The 24,082-nt window shown below is 44.6% G+C and overlaps 1 protein-coding gene across 7 annotated transcripts in view; it reads left to right on the forward strand.

The window, feature by feature from the left end:
* Window positions 1–311: 311 nt before the first annotated feature.
* STOX2 (storkhead box 2) overlaps window positions 312–24,082 on the forward strand; it is a 215,223-nt gene continuing 191,452 nt past the window's right edge. For 4 of the 7 annotated variants that reach the window (XM_085000969.1, XM_085000961.1, XM_085000963.1 and 1 more), the window contains exon 1: window positions 1,457–1,591. Coding sequence is in view for 3 of the 7 variants with exons in the window: in XM_085000954.1 (XP_084857080.1) it covers window positions 804–1,167 (364 nt within the window). In the remaining 4 variants the exon portion in view is untranslated. Of the gene's footprint in view, window positions 1,168–1,456; window positions 1,592–24,082 lie in introns of those variants that run through there. The other 3 variants (XM_085000954.1, XM_021075612.2, XM_021075613.2) reach the window with 2 other exon arrangements.

Consider the following 24,082-nt stretch of genomic DNA (forward strand, 5'->3'; position numbering starts at 1 on the left):
ATTATTATTAAGAAGCATAACCATTACCTTTCCTGGTAAATTTCCGTATCCTCTTCTTAAACTGGTCGTTGGGTAGGTAACACTAGGAATTACTGGGTTTCTTCTCCAGCAGGCCCACAGTACATGATGGAGCCAAAGGAAGAGAGTTCCACAAGAGTTTGGGAGGAGGGACTGATGACAATTTTTCGTGCTTGACTAAGTTTTTTAAAAAGCCACTTCCAAGGGCACATTAACCAGTCAGCGAAGCCACTTGTTCCAGCAGGAGGTGGGAGGTGGGGGCGGGGTGGAGCGTGGGGAGGAGCGACACTCACAGCTCGGGAATCGGTGCCTTCCAAGTGTCGCCCAGCGTCCCCGGCCCCGCCACCTAAACGCACACCTCCGGCCATCCCTACCCCCTCTGCCACTTCCCGCTGCGGACTCTTGGGGATTCCTCCGGCCGAGTCCAGCCAGGAGGGTTCCCGAGATCAGCGTGAACTGCCCGCCTCCTCCCGCGTCCCCGCCCCCCGCCGGGGCCGCCGGGCGCCGAGGGAGGCGAGGGTGCCACGGCTGGAAAATGAGCGGTGCCCGGAGGGTGGCCCATAGCTGCAGGTAACGCGCGCCAGCCCTCGGTCTGAGCGGGCCCCGCACACCCTCCCTCCCCGCGAGGCTGCGCCACAGGGCGCGGGGTCGGGGGGGGTGGCAGGACGGGGTGGGGGGAGCCATTTACGCTCCCCCCCTTGTCGCGCAGCCCTGTTAGCGCGGCTGTTTTCCGGAGCGGCGGGAGGCTACGGCTGCGGTGAGCGGGGTTGCTTGGCGGGCGCCCGATGCCTCGGAAGATGGAGAAGTTTCTGCAGATCGCGCCTCACTCTCTGGCCATCGTCCTGGGCCCGGCCGAGGGGCCGGCGGGGGAGAGGTCGGAGGCCCCCCCGCCCGCAGCCCCGGCCCAGCCCCGGCAGCTAGCCCGGCACCACATCGGCTACGAGATCTTCGCAGACTTCAAAGCCGAGAACATGCAGCACTTCTGGAACAAGAAGGTCACGGCCGCAGTGGCCGAGACTTTCTTCCTGGGCTGGATCGACGAGCAGGTCCTGCTGATCCAGGGCAAGGAGGAGCATCTGGAGGCGCTGCGCGAGGGCTGGTCACGCCGGGCGCTGCGGCCGCCCTCGGGCTTCCACATCCGCTACCTCGGTGAGTCCGGCCGCGCCCGTCCCGTCCCGTCCCGTCCCGTCGCGTCTAGCCGCGGGAGTCCTCCCCGCCCCGCCCGAGCCGGCGCGCAGGCTCTGCTCCCCCGGGCGCCCGCGCCTCCCTCCACCCTCGCGCCGCGCCGGGGGAGGGGCCGGGGTCTGGGCGAGCGCGGGATTGGGGAGCTTCCTGGCAACTACACCTTGGCTTGTGTCTTTGCGAGCACGCCGCCCCCGGCCGGCCTGCGACAGCCTCTCTGTTGCACCGGCGGGGCGGTGCCTGGGGCCGGCCAGGTGGGCGGCGGCGCGGAAGGCTCGGCGGGTCAGCGGTGGCTCGGGGTCTGCGGGTCTCATCTGCTGCGCGCGGCTCCGTTCGGGGGCGCGTGTGCGGACGCGGGAGAAGTGGAGAAAGAGCGCTCGGGCGGCTTCAGGTAGCGGCGGGCTTGGCCGCGGGTGGAGGCGGCGGGCAGTCCAGGTGCGCGTTCTTTTCCGGGCCGGCGACCCAGCCCCTCCGCGCCAGCTTCGGGCCACGCGTTCCCCCTCCTCCGAAGTTGGTTGACTTTTAAGCCGCCGGCATTTCCGTGCTAGAGCTGTAGGTTTAAAAGTCTTGCCTTCACTGCATCTTCCTTCAAGTCATTTTGTGAGTTGGAAGGAAGGGAGGGACAAGAGGCAAACAGAAGCAAGTGTGATTCTTAACCAGAAAAGAAAGCAGTGTTGGGGAAGAGATCCTGAAAGGAGATAGTCGCTGCCGACCTTCCAGTGTTGTCTCGACCTGCTTTTTTTTTTTAAATTTTTTTTAATTGCATTGCTTTGTATGTATTTTTCTTAATCCAGTGTGCCTTTCTTTTAGACCATACTTTTTAGTTTTGTGCTTTGGCTCGGTGGCTCAAAGCGTATGCGGTAAATGGTAATGTTTTGCGAGCCGATTTCAGGAAAGAAAGCATTCTTTCCAGCTCCATGATTTAGAAATTCTTTCATGACATTTTGGGAGGAGGTCAAAAGTTCAAAAGCTAAAAGCCGCCCTTTTTCGTTAGCCAGGGTTGCTATGCTACCTTACTCTGAAAGAATAGCTTTACCTGCTAATGCTCCTTCCTCTATGCATATGGCAAATTTATGGCATTTTTTTGTTTTGTTGTGTTTTTAGTTTTGCACAGCAGAAATCTCTACAAAGCTTCCCTTAAATTGAGTAGGTAAAAAACTAGTAAAACTTGCATCTTGTGTGTTTTGTAACCTGTGCTGCATTTCTAAAGGTGCCTTAACTTTCTTTTTCCAAGTTAGCAGAAACCTCAGTGGAGTTCCTGTAATTAAGCTGCCTTGGTAAAGAGCCGGGATTAATGTCTCTGAGACTTGATCTGCTCTCCCAGTGTAACACATTAGGAAGTAAGAATATATGTAGTCATTTTTATGCACTGTAGAGATCGCATTTTAATAGTTTTCTTTTAAACTTAGCTTCATACTTATTTTTTACTTTTTGTTTTGCAAAGTTTCAAACAATATACAAAAGTAGTACGATGGTTCCCCTCCTTTATTTGCCGGGATACTATCCCATGACCCAGAGCAGAATACCTCAAACCCTGGATGAACCGTGTATATACTATTTTTTTCCTATACTTACCTCCCTGTGATAAAATTTAATTTTAAAATTAGGTACAGTAAGAGACTATCCAAATTGCTAGCATCATCATTCGTGTGCTTTGGGGCTATTATTAAGTAAAGTAATAGTTCCTGGAACACAAATAGTTCAGTATCTCCATAGTTGAACTGATGCTGTCAGGGTGGCTACTAAGTGACTAAGGGGCAGGCAGGTAACCTATACAGCATGGATTTGCTTGGACAAGGGGATGATTCACATCCAGGGATGGCAAGAGATGGAGAGAAAGTTCATGAAGCAACTCAGGATGGCATCCAATTTAGATCTTATGAATTGTTTATTTCTGAAATTTTCCATTTAATATTTTTGGACCTCAGTGGACTTTGGCAAACTGAAACTGGAGAAGCAAAACCACAGATGGGTGGGGGTGGGGGTGTCCCACTATGTAATCGAAAATGCTTTATTGAATCCCCATGAACTCATCAATCAACTTCAGAATTTATCAGCACATGGCCAATCTTATTTCATCTATAAATTTCCCCCACCATTCGAAATCCCAGATATTATGTCAATAACATTTGTGATTTGTAACTATTTCAGCTGTTCATATGTTTTTTTCATATTAGCAGAATTTGTGAACTTATAGGAATTGGTGATCTGTCATATTAAGCAACGAAAGCTATTCTGGCAATTTTAAAGGTTCCAGATTGCAGTGGTTGATTGATTATTGCCTATTGCCTAGGTAGCCTGAGCTGTTTCAAGCTGTCTGGTGGATAGAGCAGTTGCATTGACTCCCCTCTTAACTCAGTACTGTGACGGCGAACAAAGGCACTACCTACTGAAACGGGGCATCAGATAAAGGAGCAGGGGATCCCCTCTTTGGGAATCCAAGTGGTAACTTTTTTGAACTGCCTTGAGGGTTCAAACTCTCTCCTACGGTTACAGGTTTGCTTCAGTAAGGACAATTTGGAACAGTTTACTGTAAAAATTCTCTCAGGGAAACTCAGTGTCTGCTGCAAGACTTCCTGATATTTTGTAGCAAGATCTTTTATTGAGCTTTGAACCTCCAAAGGCTGGGAGCCCCTGATGACTGGCTCATAGTCTGTTTTTGATCCATGGTATATGTGTGGACAAGTTCATAAGCTCAAGAATATAAGAAACAAAACCAGACCACAAAGGTGTACTCAAGGGAGTCTAGCTGTTAATTTGGAGAGTGAGTGCCATTATCATAGGACTCCCCTGACTGTGTCTAATTTATATGCAAAATAAGGAGTCAATCACTATCTTTAGTACTTTACTGTTAGTAATGCATTTCTTGTAGGATAACTTTCAGCTGGTCCCTCAGATTGTACTACCTGTATTATCAGGTACTTTTATGTGGTTTTGTAATTTTTCCCTGATTATTTCATGGGTATGAAATAGCCACAAAACCAGACACATAGATGAGCATAATAGAAGGCATTATATTTCCACTTGTTGAACTTGAATTAAATTCATCAGTCATGAGTATTCCTCTTAAGTAACTGGAAGGCAAATGCCAGTTTAAATTTTATTTTGCTTATGGTAAATAATTATCCACAAAATTTGGTTGATTTCCAGATAGCCCCTGAGAGCCCTTTTACACCTTGGTAATAGAATTACTCCATTAGATCCTCCCAGTGAGGGGTGTGTGTGTGTGTGTGTGTGTGTGTGTGTGTGTGCGTGCGTGCACACGCGTGAGTGTGTGTGTGTGCTTAACCCAACCTGGGATGGGGAGAGGAATGGAGAAAAGGTCTGCCCAGACCCCCTTCTCTGGCTGCATCACAGCACGGTTGAGGCAAGCCTACACTGTCACAGCAGGATTGAAAATGAGTTAGTGTTTTGCTTTGTAACTTGAAACATGAGTATTTAAGTTGCCAGCAATTCCAAATGACTTTTGCCTGTAATTCCAAAAGTATGTGATTCTAACCACACACATTTCAGGTGGGGGTTGGACAAGGAGGAGATGATTATGGATTCATCAAGAAGTAGGGAATTAAGCAACTCAAAGGAAAAGTAGTTTTTGTTTGAAATATTCAAATCCACTCCTTAGAAATGACTTGCTAGAATAGTCAAAAACACTACTTAGAAATAACTTACTCTGGGCATGTAAAAAAAAAAAATTCAGACTTTTGGTTTCCAGGACCCTAAAAAGGGGTGTGTGTGTGTGCAGGACACAAGGAATATTGTGAAATTGTGCTCTGTATTTTGAGTAGATGCTAAATTGACTCCCATATGTATTCACTGAATGCCTGATATTGCCATCCCATTGTCTTTTTTTTTTTTTTTTTTTTTTTTTTTTTGCTTTTTAGGTCCGAACCTGTGGCATCTGGAGGTTCCCAGGCTAGTGGTTGAATTGGAGCTACAGTTGCTGGCCCACATCACAGCCACAGCAACACCAGATCCGAGCTGCCTCTGTGAGCTACACTGCAGGTTGCGGCAACTCTGGATCCTTAACGCATTGATGGAGGCCCACACTGAACACACATCCTCATGGAGACTACATCAGGTTCTTAACCCACTGAGCCACAACAGGAACTCTGGTTACTATTTTCTAAGTAATTTCTTTTCGTTAACCATTCTTTAAAAAGACTCTTTAGGTGTCATTATTTTACCCATTTTACAAATGAAGACATTGAACAACAGAATGACAAGTAACTTCTCCAAGGATGCCTAGTTAGTGAAAGAGCTGAGATCTGGACCCAGGGTGTTATTTTGTTTGCTTATTTCTAACAGATAGGATTCAAGTTCAGGCTGTCCCGGCCAAAATTTCCTTCCCCAATAAACACAACCTCCCAACAGTGTAGGGTGCTGGTGGCCCAGTGGCAGTGGGTTTGGTTGGGGGTGGCTAGGTCCTTCCTTTCCCTTAGAAAACACAAGGGAAAAGGGAAAGCAGTGCTGGTCCAGGATGCTGCCTGAGACTGTCACCCTTGAACTTCCTATACACCAGATAGGTCGGTCCCATGCTTTGCGTGGTTAATAATCTTTCTGCAGGGCTTACTCAAAAGAGGCCAGATTCTTCACTATCTACCCCAAAAGACACATGCCCTGCCAGTGCTTTGAGTGACTGCTCTCTAATACCCCTTGTTTCAGGGAGCACTTGACTGACAGATGAGCAGTTGGCCAACCAGTCGGCCAACCGTGGAGGAGATGAAAGTCAGCTTGAATGTTGGAGGAAGAACAGAAAAGAAAGCCCAGGAGGCTGGGCTTGTTAAGCCAGCCAAAGAATGGGAGGAGTGACAGGAGATGAGGTCAGAGGCGCTGGCTGACTCCAGGTCATGTGGGGCCTCCTGGGATTTTACTCCTCAGACACAAATGCATTTTTTGAGCATCCTATAAATACAGCATATTGGGTTGGGGTCCGTGGAATATCCAGAGAAGCGTGGAACGTGGGCCTCACTGTTAGGGAAGCTTATCTCTCATAGTAAAACAGCAGGGTGAAGACTAAACGGTGAACCATGATGCATTTCAAGTTTTATTCATTTCTAGCCAGTCATAAAAATGTTTTTATGAATTACCTCACCCTGGCTGGAAGAAATCATCAGTAAAGGTGTGTCAGTTTCATTGTCATAAAGCATTTAGATTGAACTTCTTGAGACCTAAGGCCTTCTTATGATAACATAGAGGCTTTGCAGAGATTTTGGAATTTCACCTCTTATGGCTGAATGCTATCTTTGGACACATACTTCCTTCTCACATTAGGAGGTGAATTTGCCGGTTATCCCAAGTTCTTTTTATTTATTTTATTTTATTCTATTTTTTGTCTTTTTTTTTTTTTTTTTTTGTCTTTTCTAGGGCCACACCTGTGGCATATGGAGGTTTCCAGGCTAGGGGTCTAATCAGAGCTGTAGCCACCAGCCTACACCACAGCCACAGCAACACTGGATCCTTAACCCACTGAGTGAGGCCAGGGATCGAACTTGCAACCTCATCATTCCTAGTTGGATTTGTTAACCACCGAGCCACATCGGGAATCCCCCAAGTTCTTTTTAAAGGGGCTTGAAACTGAAAGGGTGTCCATCTGGGTCTCTTGCGCTGAGTGCTTTCCATTCCTGAGGTCCATCACCTGTTTTGAGGTTGAAGAAAAAAAAATCCAAGGAAGTTGGTTGTGTACAAAATCCTTACTACAAATATGTTCAAGCGTTTCATTCCTCTTAAAAATACTCCACACCATGATGTGAGATCACCTTAGAAGGAGAACTTTCATTGTAAGGGGTAGGTTTTAGTGTAGTTACCTGAAGCTCAATGATTGTACCTGCATCGTTACTCTACTCATTTGGTACATGGGTAAAACAAATTTTGGACCCTTCCATTCTGTATTATAGCTGTAGATTTAGTGTAATCACAGGCATGCCTTAATGGGGGGAAGTAATTGTCTGATGTATAGTATATTTTGATGAGAAGGTTAAATATATTGATAAGGTACAAGCTGTGAATATAATCTATTAATAGATAATGAATGCTATATATATTAATCTTTGAGAAGGTCTAATGCCAAGAGCTTTTTAATAAACTTAAATCACACTGGCAAGGGAAGATGTTTAAAGCAGCTCTTGATTTGTTGGGAGCGGGGCGGTGAAGGAGAAAAGAAATAGCTTTATTGCTTTGGCAGGCAAAGGAGGCCACAGCAGGCTAATGCCTCAAAGGCTGCCTCAGCTCTTGATATTTTGATATTAGTCTTTCTTTTGCTTTTTTTTTTTTTCTCTGCATCTGCGGTATATGGAGTATCCCTGGTCAGGAATCAAATCCAAGCCCCCGTTGCGACCTACGCCACAGCTGCGGCAATACCAGATCCTTAACCCACTGCACCCAGCTGAGGACTGAACCTGTGCCTCTGAAGAGACAATGTCAGATCCTTAACCTGCTGCACCACAGTGGGAGCTCCGATTTCAGTCTCTCTTGATAGAGAAAACTTGGACGCTATCAAGGGTCAGAAATAGAGGTATCTCTTTATTTTATTCTATTTTATTTTATTTTATTTTTTTAGGGCTGCCCCATGGCATTTGGAAGTTCCCAGGTTAGGGGGTCCATTTGGAGCTGTAGCTTCCGGCCTACACCACAGCCACAGCAATGCCAGATCTGAGCCGAATCTTCGACCTACACAATAGCTCACAACAATGCCGGGTCCTTAACCCACTGAGTAGAGCCAGGAATCAAACCCTTACCCTTGAAGATATTAGTCAGATTCATTACCGAAGAGCCACAACAGGAACTCGTAGAGGTATCTCTTTAAAGAGTTTGATAAATGATTTGGATAAAGAGGTAAAGAGGATTCATCAGAGTCTTTGGAGGTGAAGAGGAGGGTAAACGCTTCTAGGAGGGCAGACCCAACTAGTGTGAAAATCCACTGCATGGTGGTGGGTACCACATGGGGCAGAGACCCCAGGACTTGAAATGTTCTTGGGATGTTAGCGATTTGAAAGCCTACCTCAGTGCTGTCGATTTTACCCTTAGGGCTCAAACACACACACAGTAAAATTCCTTCATTTTCTCAATTTCTTGTGAAGACCCTAGGATAGGATTCTCTATAATGAGAGCCTGTCAGATGACGTAAAATAATGTGTCTCTGAAACCAGGATGTTATCTCCTCCTTCCCAGTGCTGAACACTCGGGCGCCTATTACCCTCTCCCCCAACTCCCACCTCAGGGTCTGCATGGATGCTGGCTGATTAGTACTACTTCTCATGAATCTGTGGGTCCCTGGAGGTCCTAAAAGGCTTACCAGGACCTCTAAGCAGTGGACCGTCCAGTGGGATTCCATCTTCTTACCACCTGAGATCGAAGCAGCCTCTGTCTTCACAGTGAGCCCCACATGCTCGGGGCATGTTGCTCAGAATGGCTGTGCACACATCTTCTCTTAGCATCTCTTTCTGTTGCTGCCTTCCTTCCCCCAATGCTGTGTCAGACACCTTCCCCTCTTCCATCTACTTTCCCTCCTGGGTATGGGCATTTGGACTTTATAGGGCCGTACCCACAGCATATGGAAGTTCCCAGGCTAAGGGTCCAATCGGAGCTGTAGCCACCGGCCCACATCACAGCCACAGCAATGCCAGATCCGAGCCATGTCTGCGACCTACACCACTGCTCACGGCAATGCTGAATCCTTAACCCACTGAGCGAGGTCAGGGATGGAATCCGAAGGTTCCTAGTCAGATTCATTTCTGGTGCGCCACGATGGGACCTTCCTCTTAAATCTTGCAACAAAGGATTATGACTTCATCTCTGCCTTTCTACTTCTAAGTAAAGTCCACCCCCTCCCCCTGAATTTTCTACAAACCAAAGCTCTCCTTACGTGTCCATTTCCAGGCCACTGGAGCTCAGCACCTGCTCTTCTAAGGGACGTTATCTTCAGAGAGTCCAGGCTACACACACCTTTGGAAGTGACTTTCATCAATCCAAGGTTGTTTTCTGATACTTTCTGGAAAAGAGGGGAGAACCTTCTACGTGTTTAATGCCTTAGAGCAGACACCATCCTGGATATAATTTTCTTTCTTTTTGTCTTTTGTCTTTTTAGGGCTGCACCCTTGGCATATGGAGGTTCCCAGGCTAGGGGTCGAATCAGAGCTGTAGCCGCCAGCCTATGCCACAGTCACAACAACGCCAGATCCAAGCCGCATCTATGACCTACCCCACAGCTCATTGGCAACTCCAGATCCTTAACCCACTGAGTGAGGCCAGGGATCAAACCTGCAACCTCATGGTTCCTAGTCAGGTTCATTAACCACTGAGTCACAATGGGAACTCCCATTTATTGTTTTTTGTTTGCTTTTTTTTTTTTTTTTTTTTTTTTATCTTTTAAGGGTTGTACCTGCGGCACATGGAAGTTCCCAGGCTAGGGGTCAAATTGGAGCTGCAGCTGCCAGCCCGCACCACAGCCACAGCAATGCCAGATCCAAGGCACATCTGCAACCTACACCACAGCTCACGGCAACGCAGGATCCTTAACCAAGTGAGCGAGGCCACAGATCGAACCCACATCTTCATGGATACTAGTCAGGTTAATTACTACTGAGTCACAGTGGGAACTCCAGCACTCTTTTATTGTAAAGAGGCTATACTGATGTCATTTGGAAACTGGATTGTTTTGTCTTGTTTAGTTTTTGCCTATCAGTCTATACTTTGCAAGAATCTTAGATCTAAGGTCAAAAGAAGAAAAGTGAGTGGTTTTGGCATTGTTACTGAGTTAAAGTGGCTCACAGAGCAAGCAGCATTCTCAAGCAGTTCTAAAAAGAGATTTTAAGATGGTACAGTCATCTTTGTAAAACCTGTCTTTGGTCTAGGCTGTTCCTTTGGGTGACAGTTTTGGAAGTTGTCACTTTTCCTGTGTTTTAAATCTTCTCTCTCCTTCATGTGGAAGAAATTCATTTATGCTTGAAACTGCTTGTGCCAAATCAAGATATAAGTAAAGACAAGAAAGAGAATAGAAGCTTCTTGTAACAGAGGTGCGTCTTTGATTTGAGGAAATCTTCGAAGACAAAATCAAATGGAAATTGCTGATGGCAATAACTCAGCAACATGTGACTAATTACTGGGTTTAATTTGATGAGTTTTTTTCCTTCCTCTTTATTCTTTTAAAAATGAACATTTTGGGAGGACCCTTTGTGGCTCAGCAGTTAATGAACCCGACTAGGATCCATGAGGATGCGGGTTTGACCCCGGTCTCATTCAGTGGGTTAAGGATCCGGCACTGCCATGAGCTGTGGTGTAGGTCGCAGATGCAGCTGGAATCCCGTGTTGCTGTGGCTCTGGTGTAGGCCAGCAGCCGTACCTCCGATTCGACCCCTAGCCTGGGAACTTCCTTATGGCACGGGTGCGGCCCTAAAAAAAAGGGGGAAAAAAAGAACATTTGGGGAGTTCCTGTTGTGGCTTAGCGGTACTGAACCTGACTAGCATCCATGAGGATGTGTGTGGATTTGATCCCTGACCTCCCTCAGTGGACCAGGGATCAGGCATTGCCATGAGCTATTGTGTAGGTCACAGACTCGGCTCGTATCTGGCATTGCTGTGGCTGTGGTGCAGGCCAGCAGCTGTAGCTCTCATTTGGCCCCTAGCCTGGGAACCTCCATATGCTGCAGGTACGGCCCTAAAAAGCAAAAAAAATTAAAAACAAAGATGAACATTTTATATATCTCATTGACATTATGGAAGAAGCAAGGCTCAGAAAACCTGAAGTTTCTCTGTTTTCTTAAAATAGTAAAATTTTGTTTTCAAGTAGGTGACCACTCCTTATAACGTTGCCAAAAGTAAGAAAGCTTAGGTTCCACAAAATCTAGCACTATGTAGCTATATTTGGCGTGAAAATGTAAAAAGCAAATTTAACCAGAAAAATTACATGCAGTTTGGATAAACGGACTTTCAATTTATATGTACTCAGGAGTTCCTGTTGTGGCTGAGGGTGAAGAACTTGACTAGTATCCATGAGGACACAGGTTCGTTCTCTGGCCTTGCTCAGTGGGTTAAGGATCTGGCGTTGCCGTGAGATGAGGTGTAGGTCAGAGATGAGGCTTGGATCCCTCTGATGCCTGAAAGATAATACCAGAATCCGGGTTCTTGTTCACAGCGGTTGAAGGATGAATTCCGTGAATGCACAGGCAGCAAGCAAGCAAAGTTTTTATTAAAGGGAAGCAGATAGCTCCCAGGGTTACTGGGAAGGGGGAGAAGAGCCCCCCCCCTTTCTCTATTGTCCCATAGGGGTTTTTATTCCTTAAAGGTGGGAGGGGTATCAACGTGGGGTCCAGAGAGATGTGGTCTTCTCCCAGTGGCCTTATCCAGTTACCCATATCAGTCCTTGTCCAGTAGGGTCCTAGGGGTGGAAATGTCCTATAAATCTCATAGTTTCTTTGTCTTTTTCATCCTGTAAACTGAGTCACAGGGGATTAGAGATTAATGTCGATCTAGGCGTAGGTACACTCCCTGCGGTAAACCAGGCCTGTGGGGACGTTACTCCTTGGAGCCCTTAAACCGCAAATGTTAATCAATGGCCATATCAAAGAATGCATAGAAGCCCATGCTCCTACACTGGCTACCTGAGTTAATATTCTGAGTTAATATTCTGCCTCACCTCTTTGCTGTGGCTGTGGTGTAGGCTTGGCAGCTGCAGCTCCAATTCAACCCCTAGCCTGGGAGCTTCCACATGCTGTGGGTGTGGCCCTAAAAAGCAAAAAAAAAAAAAGGTTGTGCTACAGTGCTCTTTATGCAGTATTTTAGGGTTTGGCCCTAAAAAAAAGAAATTATATGTACTCAAAGTGATGATTAGTTGATAAAGTCATATTGTACGGAGTACCTTTTAATGTGCCTAACTGTTGAAATGACTTTAGATTTGTTAAAAAGTGGGGGGGCTCTGCTGAAATAAGATTACATTTTTTTAATTATTTTTTTTTCTATCCTCCTCTCCCATTAAAAATTCTGGAAATGTACTCCTATAGAAGAGGGAGCAGTCAGTTAAATGCTAACTTACATTAGCACTTAAGTAAGTTATTTCTGAAGAGCAGTTGGATGTGAATTGGTGAGTTCCCATTGTTTCAATGAGTGTAAGACGGATTGTAAGAATGTAAATCTGGATTGGCCAATCCCAGGGTCAAGAGTATGACAAATGCTTTTACTTTCTAGGAGAGGGATTTATAGAGTATGCACATTTGTGCAAAGAGAGGGAATGTGAGTCATATTCTCTGAGCCCTGACCCTTTGTGCGCAAAAGTTCTGAGGACTTTAGCCTGTGGACTTGAATGAGTGAATGTGGTCTTTTGTAATGTTGCTAACATATTTAATTTTCCAAGTAGGTAGGTCACTGCACTGACTTTGCCCTCATGCCAAAACAATTATCCAGGCATTTTAACTAATATACTGCCTTCTTGGAGCTCTCTTGTGGTGCAGCAGGTTAAGGCTCTGTTATTACTGCAGCGGCTCTGGTTGCTCCTGTGGCACGGGTTCAATCCCTGTCCTGGGAGCTTCCACATGCCACAGGCACAACCAAAAAAAAAAAAAAAAGTATTGCTTTCTCAGTTCACAAAGGTTGAAAATGGTTATTGTTTTATATGATCACCTATTTTTAGGTATTTATTTATTTATTTAGTCTTTTCTAGGGCCGCTCCCGAGGCATATGGAGGTTCCCAGGCTAGGGGTCTAATTGGAGCTGTAGCCACCGGCCTACGCCAGAGCCACAGCAACTCGGGATCCGAGCTGTGTCTGCCACCCACACCGTAGCTCATGGCAACACCAGATCCTTAACCCACTGATTGAGGCCAGAGATCGAACCTGCAACCTCATGGTTCCTAGTCGGATTCGTTAACCACTGAGCCATGACGGGAACTCCTGATCCCTATTTTAAAATACCTGGCATTTATCTTCTACTTGCTTGTATTAGCAGTTCACTTTGAATGTGTATTTCCCATTAGACTGTAACTTCTTTGAAGACAGAGACTGTAAACCTCAGTTTGTGCGTCCTCGGCCAATTCTCCATGTGACGTAGATTTATAAGTATAGCATAAGTGTGCTTACGAGTATGATTAATGCTAACTGGCTGCTGGTGGTAATTTCTAAACTACCTTTTGTTAAAGTAGTTAGACAAGGAGGCCTTTAGACTGGAGTAGTTCTGGTAGTTCTGGTAGTTTTGGGTAGCTTAATGTAAGCAAACTGAATCCAGAGTCAATTAGATTTTTCTTGAATCTGAGAAAATGAAACTCAAGAACAGCTGTTCATAAGAGCTGAAAGACTAAATTTTCTCACATGCACCGAACATTTAAGTTACAGCCAAATAAATAATTGCTTTAGTTCTCTCTTCTCTATAATTACACCCTGCTTTAGTCCCCCACTGGGGAGCGCCCCCCCCCGACCATTTTTTGGTTTTGACTGCGCCTGGTTGGGATCCTTGTTACTCAAATAAACAGTTAATATGCCTTATTTTACCCTTTTACACATTTCAACACTGGGAAGAAAAAGACTAGTCAGTGAAGGTCATGGTGAGATATCTCTGATACCCTGCCAGCGGTAGTATAAATTGAAAAAAACATTTTTTGTGAAAGCATCTTTGCAATGTGTATCTAAAAGCCATCCAGGAGTTCCCATTGTGGCTCAGCGGAAACAAATTTGACTAGCATCTATGAGGACAAAGGTTCGATCCCTGGCCTTGCTCAGTAGGTTAAGGATCTGGTGTTGCCAGGAGTTGTGGTGTAGGTTGCAGACATGGCTCGGATCTGGCATTGTTGTGGCTCTGGCATAGGTCAGCAGCTACAGCTCCGATATGACCCCTAGCCTGGGAACCTCCATATGCCTTGGGTGTGAACCTAAAAAGACAATAAATAAATAAATAAAAGCCATCTAAATATTCACATAGTTTGGGAGTTCCCATCGTGGCTCAGTGGTTAACAAATCTGACTAGGAACCATGAGGTTTTGGGTTCGATCCCTGGCCTTGTTCAGTGGGTTAAGGATCTGGCATTGCCGTGAGCTGTGGTGTAGGTCACAGACGTGGCTCAGATCTGGTGTTGCTGTGGCTCTGGCATAGGCTGGCAGCTATAGCTCTGATTAGACCTCTAGCCTGGGAACCTCCATATGCCACAGGAGCAGCCCTAGAAAAGGCAAAAAGATAAATAAATAAATAAATATTCACATAGTTTGATATAATAATTCTACCTTAGGACTGTATCTAGAATAGTAATCTGAAATTACAGAGAGCTATATATAGGAAGCTATTCATTACACAATTAAAAAAAAAGAAAGATTCAAGTAACCTAAAAGCCATGAGTAGAAAATCATTAGGTAAATATGGTTCTATATGCTGACAAATGCCATACAGCCATTAAAATGCCTATAATGCATAGGAAGCAACATGGAGAAATGCTTATGATATATAATATTCTTGAAACCATATGTAATATTTCATAGCAATTCAAATCAGAACAAAGTCTCAAACCAGGTGCATTGGGAAAAATGGGAAAGAATAACTCATTGTTGGTATATGATAATTATTTTATGTAAATATAATAATTATTGTATTCTGGGCATTGTGCCAAGTACATTTTCTCACTTGATTTTCATAAATGGCTCTTGGTGTGTCCATTTTGTGGATGAAGAAACTGAGCTTAAAAAGATTGCAAAACCTTGCTCAGCCATGTTAAGCTACAGGACCCAGTCTGGACCCAGGTCTTGTGGGATCCAAAATCTGTGCTTGAAACTGGTAATTCACAAATCTGTGCATCAGAATCACTTGCGGAACTTTAAATTAATTAATTAATTAATCCTATATGTCCTACCCCAGATCTCCTAAATCAGAATCACCAGCTGGACAGCCCGAAGTCTGTGTTTTTAACTCACAAAGTAGGTTCTGTGGCCGGTCTGTGACCGACATGTGGAAACCTTTGCAAATTCTATTTCTTGAATTAAAAAACACAAATATTAATATTGTGAATATTAGCAGTAGTTGTATTTAAGTAATCAGATTACAGGTGATTTTCTTTTTTTCCCCTCCAGTTTTCGTATTTTCTTCAATGAGAAATGATGTTACTGTTGAATGTAAAAATTTAACGAAGAGAAAGTTGAATAAAATATTCTATTCAAAGAGTCTTCCTTTTTTGGGGTATTGTATGTTACTTCTTTGAAAAAGTCCATCCTGAGGGTGCGTAAATAGGAGAAATGGAACTATATCCAAAGGAGGCATACTTTTAGCAAAATCTATCTATCTAATAATGATTATAGTTAACAGCCTATATTACATTTGAGTTACAACACTGCTTTGGAAAATAAGACAAGGAATATAGATTTTAAAAACTAAGTTGGGAGTTACTTTCATGGTACAGCAGAAACGAATCCGACTAGGAACCATGAAGTTGCGGGTTCGATCCCTGGTGTCGCTCAGTGGGTTAAGGATCTGGCGTTGCTGTGAGCTATGGTGTAGGTTGCAGACACGGCTCGGATCTGGCATTGCTGTGGCTGTGGCATAGGCCGGCAGCTGTAGCTCTGATTCAACCCCTAGCCTGGGAACCTCCATATGCAGGGGGTGAGGCTCTAAAAAGCAAACAAACAAACAAAAAAACCCACTAACTCAGATGGCACGTAAAATATATTTCAATTAAAAGGAAAGTAAGTAAATTAGGTAATTGAGAAAAGCCACAGAGAAAAACCAGTCTCTTTAGCTCTTGAACAAGCCAGAGGGGAAACTACAATCACTGAATATTTTCGTTGTCAAGGAAGGGCCAAAGAGTTCTTTTTTCATAGTTGAGAGGAAAGGGTGTGAAATGAGATCATAATTGGAAATAATGGACTTTATTGTTAATGTGCAGCCATGTGACACGACTGTGAGGAGGTAAACACAGAACTTTTAAATCAGGTCACTGTAAGTTATCGTGTCGGGTCACCCAAGGCAGGAATAACAATTCGGAACCTGACATAAATGAAAAGCATTGCTTTGCAGCTCCTGGTTTTTTTGGAGGACAAGGGAAGATGTGCATGTATATATCCTAAAAAGAAAACATCAAAAAGTTGTATTTATGTCTTTGTATGTGTTAGGATACATGAAATGATCCAAAAATTGGCTTACATGGATGGATGCCTGCAGTAGCTTTTAACCTCCAGTGTTCCACATCGACATCTTTTTCACTTTGCAAGGCTTACCAAACAATCTCCAGAATTCCTGTGTGAATTCAGAAGATAATAAATAATTTCATGAGGCATTAGTCATGTATGGATTCACGAATGTACGTTGTAAAGAATAAGACGCATGTTGTATGCCTTTTTTTTTTTCCCCCCTTTTTTTGGCCGCCTGAGGCATATGGAGTTCCTAGGCTAGGGAACAGATCTGAGCCGCAGTTGCGATCTGCCCCACAGCTGCATCAACGCCAGATCCTTTAATCCACTGTGCCGGACTGGGGATTGAACCTACGTCCTGGTGGTACAGAGATGCTGCTGATCCTGTTGTGCCACATCAGGAACTCCTTGTGTGGCTTTTTAAAAGCTGAGTAAGGATATCATTTAGCCTTAGTGATGAAAACCTTATTTTTAAAAGGGTGAACCTCTTTTCTCTCTGGAAAATTCATTTTTCTCCAACACACGAGATCGGGTAGAACTGGAACATGTTACGAGAAATCCAGAAAAGCTGTGAAAAATTAGGTCATCTCTCTCTCTCTCTTTTTTCTTTCTTAGGGCCGTACCTGAGGCATATGCAAGTCCCCAGGCTAGGTGTCAAATCAGGGCTGCAACTGCCAGCCTATGCCACAGCCATAACAACTGGGATCTGAGCTGTGTCTGTGGCCTACACCGAAACTCATGGCAATGCCAGGTTGTTAACCCACTGAGCGAGGCCAGGGATTGAACCCACATCCTCATAGATACTAGTTGGGTTCATTACTGCTGAGCCACAAGAGGAACTCTGATCATCTCTTAATTGAAAAGAAAAAGTTCTCATGAAAGACGTTCTCATGACAACTGACTGTTTACATCTGTTGAAACTTCTTTGGAGAGGAATCGGAGAAGAAATTTCGGACGATACCTTTGTCCAGCTCTAAGGCAGGTGCTGAAGTGGCTGGACCGAAGACTCAGTTGAAGCTATTGAACTTCCAGCCTAGCCATAGATCACTTTTGCTGTCTGCTGTGATCCCTGAAGTTGTGTTTCTGGTCTGGGTGCCATATATACCTGAAGTCATGATAGAAGGAAAAAGGACTGTGCTTTTTCTTAAGATAGGAGAGTACCCACACTACAGCTTTGATATGGGGTCAGCCTTCTTGGAAGCCAGGCAGCTGAGTTGAAGCAAAGAAAACCCCCCAACCATTTTGAGGCTGACTTAGAAACATTGGCTTCCAAAACTGCTCCATAATCTACTAACGAGGTGGTCACTAATTTACGAACATAATTTACTAACTTGGGTGGTTAATTCCATCCAAAAGAGTGTGTTAAACAACAGAGGATGTATCTTGCTTGATAAACCACTGAATACTGATTACAAGGTTCATTCTCTGATGGGTTATCAGAGGGAAATAACTCACCAGGTTTGTGAGTGAAAAGACATACTACTCCTGCTTTGGAACTCCAGGGAAAAGACCAACTTCTTTGCACGTATGAACAGTTTCCATTTGGATCATTGCATATTTGGTTAAAAAAAAATTGAAGCCGAATACATAAAAATTGATGCTTCAAGAGGTAAAGACCAACATTATATATAGTTCATAGATTTATAGCCAATTTAAAGAGTTAAAGCCACCTCTTTATATTTTAAATTTGGTAACACTCTCATGGCTTCCTATAAGAGATTTTTAGGAAGTTACATCACGTCCAGTCTGTCTGTCTATGTATATATAGTTTTCCATTATAGGCTATTATAAAATATTGAATATAGGTCCCTGTGCTATACAGTAAGTCCTCGTTGCTTATCTAGTTTATATATAGTAGTATGTATCTGTTAATCTCACACTCTTAAATTATCTCCCCCTTCCCTTTTAGTAATCATAAGTTTGTTTTCTATGTCTGTGAGTCTGTTTCTGTTTCGTAAGTGAATTCATCTGTATTATTTTTTAGATTTCACGTGAGTGATATCATATGATATTTGTCTCTATCTGACTTACTTCATTTAGTATGATCATCTCTAGATCCATCTGTGTTGCTACAAATGGAATGATTTCATTATTTTTTATGGCTGAGTAATATTCCATTGTATATACATACCACATCTTAAACCATTTGTCTATTGATGGGTACTTGGGTTGTTTTCATGTCTTGGCTATTGTAAATAGTGTTGCTGTGCCTATTGGGGTGCATGTATCTTTTTGAATTAGAGTTTTTGTCTTTTCTGGATATATGCCCAGGGAGCGGGATTGCTGGATCATATGTTAACCCTCATTTTAGTTTTTTAAGGAACTTCCCATACTGTTCTCCATAATGCCTGCACCAGTTTACATTCCCACCAACAGGGTGGGAGGGTTTCCTTTTCTTCACACCCTTGTCAGCATTTAGGCAGTCTGCTCCTGACACGGGTGGGACGTAACTTTTGTAAGTTTATGGGCAGAGATTTTCCCTCCCCCCATGTTCCTGAAAAGAGGACCCCAAGAGTTTTACAGAAGGGATTTGGTTCAGGAATCAGACATATTTTACAGATCACTGTGGTGATCTCCTTATTTGCATTTTGAAACAAACAAACATACTTTTCCTGGTATTGCTTTCTTTCTTTCGTTCACATATATCAGCTAGCCTGTTCTGGTTTGGTTTGCTTTGGTTTTTTTGCTTCTGGATTTGAAAAGAATCAGCAGAACACTTGATTACAGAACGACTGGCACTGTTCTTAGGGTGAGCGTGCATCCTCCACATTCTTTAAAAATGGTATGTGATGGAGTTCCTGTCGTGGTGCAGTCGAAATGAATCTGACTAAGAACCGTGAGGTTTTGGGTTTGATCCCTGGCCTCGCTCAGTGCGTGAAGGATCCGGCGTGGCCTGAGCTGTGGTGTAGGCCGGCAGCTGTAGCTCTGATTAGACCACTAGCCTGGGAACTTCCATATACTGCGGGTGTGGCCCTAAAAAAAAAAGTATGTGATGAAGAAAAAGGTGTATATTTCAAAGTTGCTCTAAATATTTTTCTTTGAAAACATTACCCCTCTGATATTTTTCATTGATGTACTTAATGGTGAAATTTCAAGTAAAACTAAAGGACAGCAAGTGATTTTTATGTTTACCAAAAAGAGGTGTGGTTGGAGTCCCCATTGCGGCTCAGCAGAAACAAATCCGACTAGGAACCATGAGGTTGTGGGTTTGATACCTGGCCTTGCTCAGTGGGTTAAGGATCTGGGGTTGCTGTGAGCTGTGGTGCAGTTTGAAGATGAGGCTTGGATCTGGGTTGCTGTGGCTGTGATGCAGGCCATCGACTATAGCTCCAATTGCACCCCTAACCTGGGAACCTCCATATGCCATGGGTTCGGCCCTAAAAAGCAAAAAAAAAACAACCCCACCAAAAAACAAAAAACAAAAACAAAAAGGGGTGTGGTTGAGAAAACTTGAAAAATACCGCCCCAGGGTAAATTGCAAGTGGTAAGGTATAGCTCTTCCTCTATTTGACTTACTAGCTTTAGGGCTGTGGTTTTTCTCCCCCTGGGAACTTCACCTGGCAGAGAAAGTGGCAGAGCGATGCCCTTAAAAAAGGATAAGCGAATGTTCTAGGAAATACTTTTATGACACCGTTGAGTTTCAGAGGGCTTAGAGCATGTGAATTATGGCATAAGCATCATAAAGTAAAACCTCAGTTGAGTGATTTTGCATCATTCCCTCATTATTCTGTTTTGAAGTGTGTTCTGGTTGCACAGCGAAGAAAATCTGAACACTCCAGGTTATTTTTATTTCGTTACTAAAATCATCAACCCTGTCCATGACAACCTGCTTGTGCTTATGCCTCTCACTTTTTCTTTTTTCTCCTGCTTGTCCCTATTATTAGGGTCTTTCCCAGAAGGAGGTCCAGTGCTTAGCACCCTTCCTACCTCTGGCAGCCTTCAGGATAGCCTGAGCAGCCCCTGCAGCTCGCTGGGCTGGTGGAGAGAAGCCTTTGTCAGATGATAAGCCTGGGTGTGGTGTCAAGAACTCTCAGTGGATTAGGTTCTCATTCTTGCTCTCAGTTTAATAGCTGTGGGGCTCAGGCAAGTCCCTGATCTGTTGGAGTTTTTTTTTTTTTTTTTTTTTTTTTTTTTTTTTTTTTTTTTTTAAAGGAGTAAAAAAATACAAAGGTAGCCACTTATTCTTTAACCTTTTTAATTTTTATTTATTTATTTTAATTATAGTTGATTTACACTTTAACCTTCTTTGTTTTTGGTTTGTCTGCTTATTTATACATAACAATGTATTATTCGGTGATGTATTTGCCAAGGGCTGAATTTTTCATACTTGTTTTTCAAAAGAATTCATTATTATTATTTTTTTATGACCATACCTGCGGCACATGGAAGTTCCCAGGCCAGGGACTGAATCCAAGCCACATGTTGCGACCTCCGAGAGCCGATCCAGTCAGATTCTTAACTCACTGTGCCACAGTGGGAACTCCTCATACTTGATTTCAAAGTTGGCTGTTTGAAAAACAAGCTGTGGGTTGAGTGAAATTTGGCTGATGCCAGCTGCGGTTTTTGAGATGATCAAAAGTAACCTTGAGGCTTTCCCGTCGTGGCTCAGCAGTAACGAACCTGACTAGTATCCATCAGGAGGAGTGTTCCATCCCTGGCCTCGCTCTGTGGGTCACGTTAGCCAGGGAACTTCCATATGCTGCAGGTGCGGCCCTAAAAAGAAAAAAAGAAAAAAAAATAGCAACCTTGAGACTAGACATGAAAACAATTAAGGTGAAGAATTTTTTTCTGCTCACCGTTCTGGCTGCCTGGCCCTCCTCCCTGATGCTAATCCAGTAGAGTGTAATGACTGATTTTGCTTTTGAATTGTACACAGAGGCTTGGGTTGAACCCTCCCTTGGCTGGCTGCCCTCCTGTAACCATATGGTACCATGGAATGCAGATAATGGCTTCATTTTCCTCTCTGTCTTAGTAGGTGGAAGCCTGTGCTAGCAGGTACGAGAGCTTTTGTGTAAAGTACGGGGAAGGCATGACGCCAGGGTTATTTACGCCAGAGCGCTGGTGGTACGAGCACCGTTTGTCCGTTCAGAGAACTGTAATATTGTGCTGTTTCCTGGGTATTTTTGCCTGTGACTCTGAAGGCAGTTGAGGATGATCCAGACTCCGGCTTTAAAGGTTAGGGGCTGCAGCCTCACGCATTTCTGTGTTCTTTGCTTCGATGTCACAGGTATTGGGCCTGGCACGCTGCAGGGTGGCTGGGAGGTCGGTGGGTCACTAGGGTGAGGCTGGTAGTGTGTTTCCTTGCAGCTGCCAGGCACTGGGCTGCCCTTGGGCCCTGACCAGCAGCCGCCCACAGCCTCCTCAGTGAGTGAAGCACCCTGTCCGGCAGGGTTCCAGCTCTCGCCTCAGGGTGTGTAGGCTGGGGTCTGGGTCACACGGGAGCAGCTTAGGAAATTGAGTCCAAACAGGCCCTTAGAACTCAGTGTGTTCCCCAAGGTGGCCCTTCACTCAGCAGGAACTGAAGTGTGAGAAGGTCACGGGAAGGTCATGGGGGTTGGGGTCCAGCCTCACAGCCAGGGTGTCCCAGAATCAAGGTCAGTGCCCAGGGCACCCAGGCCCCTGCTTTGCTCTCCTCAGCCTGCCTTCCCTCCTCGCCCCATCAGCCTTACAGGCTCCTGTCTGGGGTGTCTGGCCGGCCAGAGTCAACCCCATGCCCTGTGAGTCTGGAAGGGATTCCTATGTCCCTCCAGAGATGGCAGGTTCCTTGGTGGCTTAAGACTGAGCTGGAAAGCTCTGATTTTCTGTACTCTCGCTAGATGTTAGATTCTGAGAGAGCCCATTTATGTGCATTAACATGTTTAAGCTTCACAGAAACTCAGTGAGTTTCTTCTTACTTCCATTTTGCAAGAGGCAAGAGGCCGATGTTTAGAGAGGGTACGTTTCCTATCCAGTGTCAGATAGGTAGAGAGGGGACAGTGCTGAAACTGCAGCCCAGCCCTGCCAGACCCCATAGGCCTGCCAGGTGCCCATCATCTCTCGCATGCACCTGCTCTGCCCAGCCTACCGTGGGCCCCCTGGATCCTTCAGGAGCTCTCCAAGCCTTATTCAATCTGTTTTTTTTTATTTCAATATGAATATAACTGCAAGGCTTTAACAGGGATCCCCTTTTGGGTTAAAATGATCACAACTACCACGAGGGGTTAGAGCCAAGCACGTGGTTATGGTTGTCCCCCCAAAGTGAGAACAGTGCCCACAGATGTTGGATGCTCCCCAAATCCATTTGCTGGCCAGTTTCCACAGGTCTGAAAACTTGCTGGGGGAGCAGGCCTTTCAACTCGTGATTTCTATGGCTGTCCTGTGTCTTTCCATCTGTGCCCCTAGACTTTAAATGCCCCGCAGGCGAAGGTTTCCTTCTTTGGCACATTTTAAGTATTGCAAAGGGCAGTGGACACAGTACATTAAAAAAGGTACGATGGAAGTTCCCTTCGTGGCTCAGTGGTTAGGGAACCCGGCTAGGGTCCATGGGGGTGCAGGTTTGTTCCCTGGCCTCGCTCAGTGGGTTGGGGATCTGGTGTTGCCATGAGCTGTGGTGCAGGTCACAGGCAGAGCTTGGATCTAGCATTGCTGTGGCTCTGGTGTAGGCTGGCAACTGCAGCTCTGATTTGACCCCTAGCCTGGGAATCTCCATGTATCGCAGGTGTGACCCTAAAAAGTAAAACAAACAAACAAACAAACAAAAAAGGTATGATGATAACTGGGTTACCATGCTGTACAGTAGAAAAAAAATTATATTGGGGAAATAACAATAAAAAACTCATAAAATAAAGGGTAATGGGAAAAAAAATGTATGATGACAGTACAACTCCCTCCTTCTTATGCAGCCTCAGGCCTCGATCTTTTCCCCCAGACACACAGACGTGTCCAGCCATGTATTTTGTAAAACCGGCCACCATGCTTTCCAGAAGTGTTTTTTTTGCTGCGAGGAGGCATCAAGGGTTCAAGTAATTTGACAGTTTTATGGAACAGTTTCTGAGCTTCATCCTGTAAACTGTCACCTACTTGAAAATTATTTGGGTTAAAATAATCCTATAATAAATACAGATTGGCCAGAATGGGGAGAATTTCAGCTGGGGTGCTCCCATATTAAGCTTTAGTTTTTAAATCTGAGTCATGAAGCTAATAAAATATTCTCACCCACTCCCAACATTCTCTACATTTTACTATAAATTATATCTCACCTACATTCTACTTTCATTTAAGCCTGTTTTCTTTCTCTAGGTCATGGGCGTTGGGTAATTTCCTTAGATAAAATACAGTTACATCTGATACGGAAAAGTGTACTAGGGAGCATGATACGGGACAACCAGTCATCTTGGTAAACTTCCACAGCTCTCAGATAACCACAAAAATATTGTGTGATTGTTAAAAAAAAAAAAAGCAAAAAGCAAAACAAAACAAAACCCCCAAACCCCACCCTTACTTCTTGACAGACTGGTTAACAAAAACTATTTATTTGACCTGTGGGATAAACTTTCGAGTGAAGCAAAGAGAAAAATGTACATTTTATGAAAATATCATTGGTTTAACCAGCCAGAGCATTTTGTGCAGATTCAATGTGTGCATCAGATACCAGGCATCAGAGGAGAAACAGACCTCCTGCATTTGGTTTGGCCCCAGCTCCTCTGGGTCTCCTGGCGTTACAGCAGCTGGTGGGTGGTGACGAGTTCAAGCTTGTGCAGCTGGACAGGCACCCCAGATTCATGGGCGGGGATGGGTCAGTGCAGCCAGGCTGCG

The sequence above is a fragment of the Sus scrofa genome, chromosome 15, assembly GCF_054392235.1.
Source record: "Sus scrofa isolate SSC_HxYL_T2T_F1_AM1 chromosome 15, Sscrofa_HxYL_maternal_Yorkshire_Landrace_v2.0, whole genome shotgun sequence".
NCBI classification, from domain to species: Eukaryota; Metazoa; Chordata; class Mammalia; order Artiodactyla; family Suidae; genus Sus; species Sus scrofa.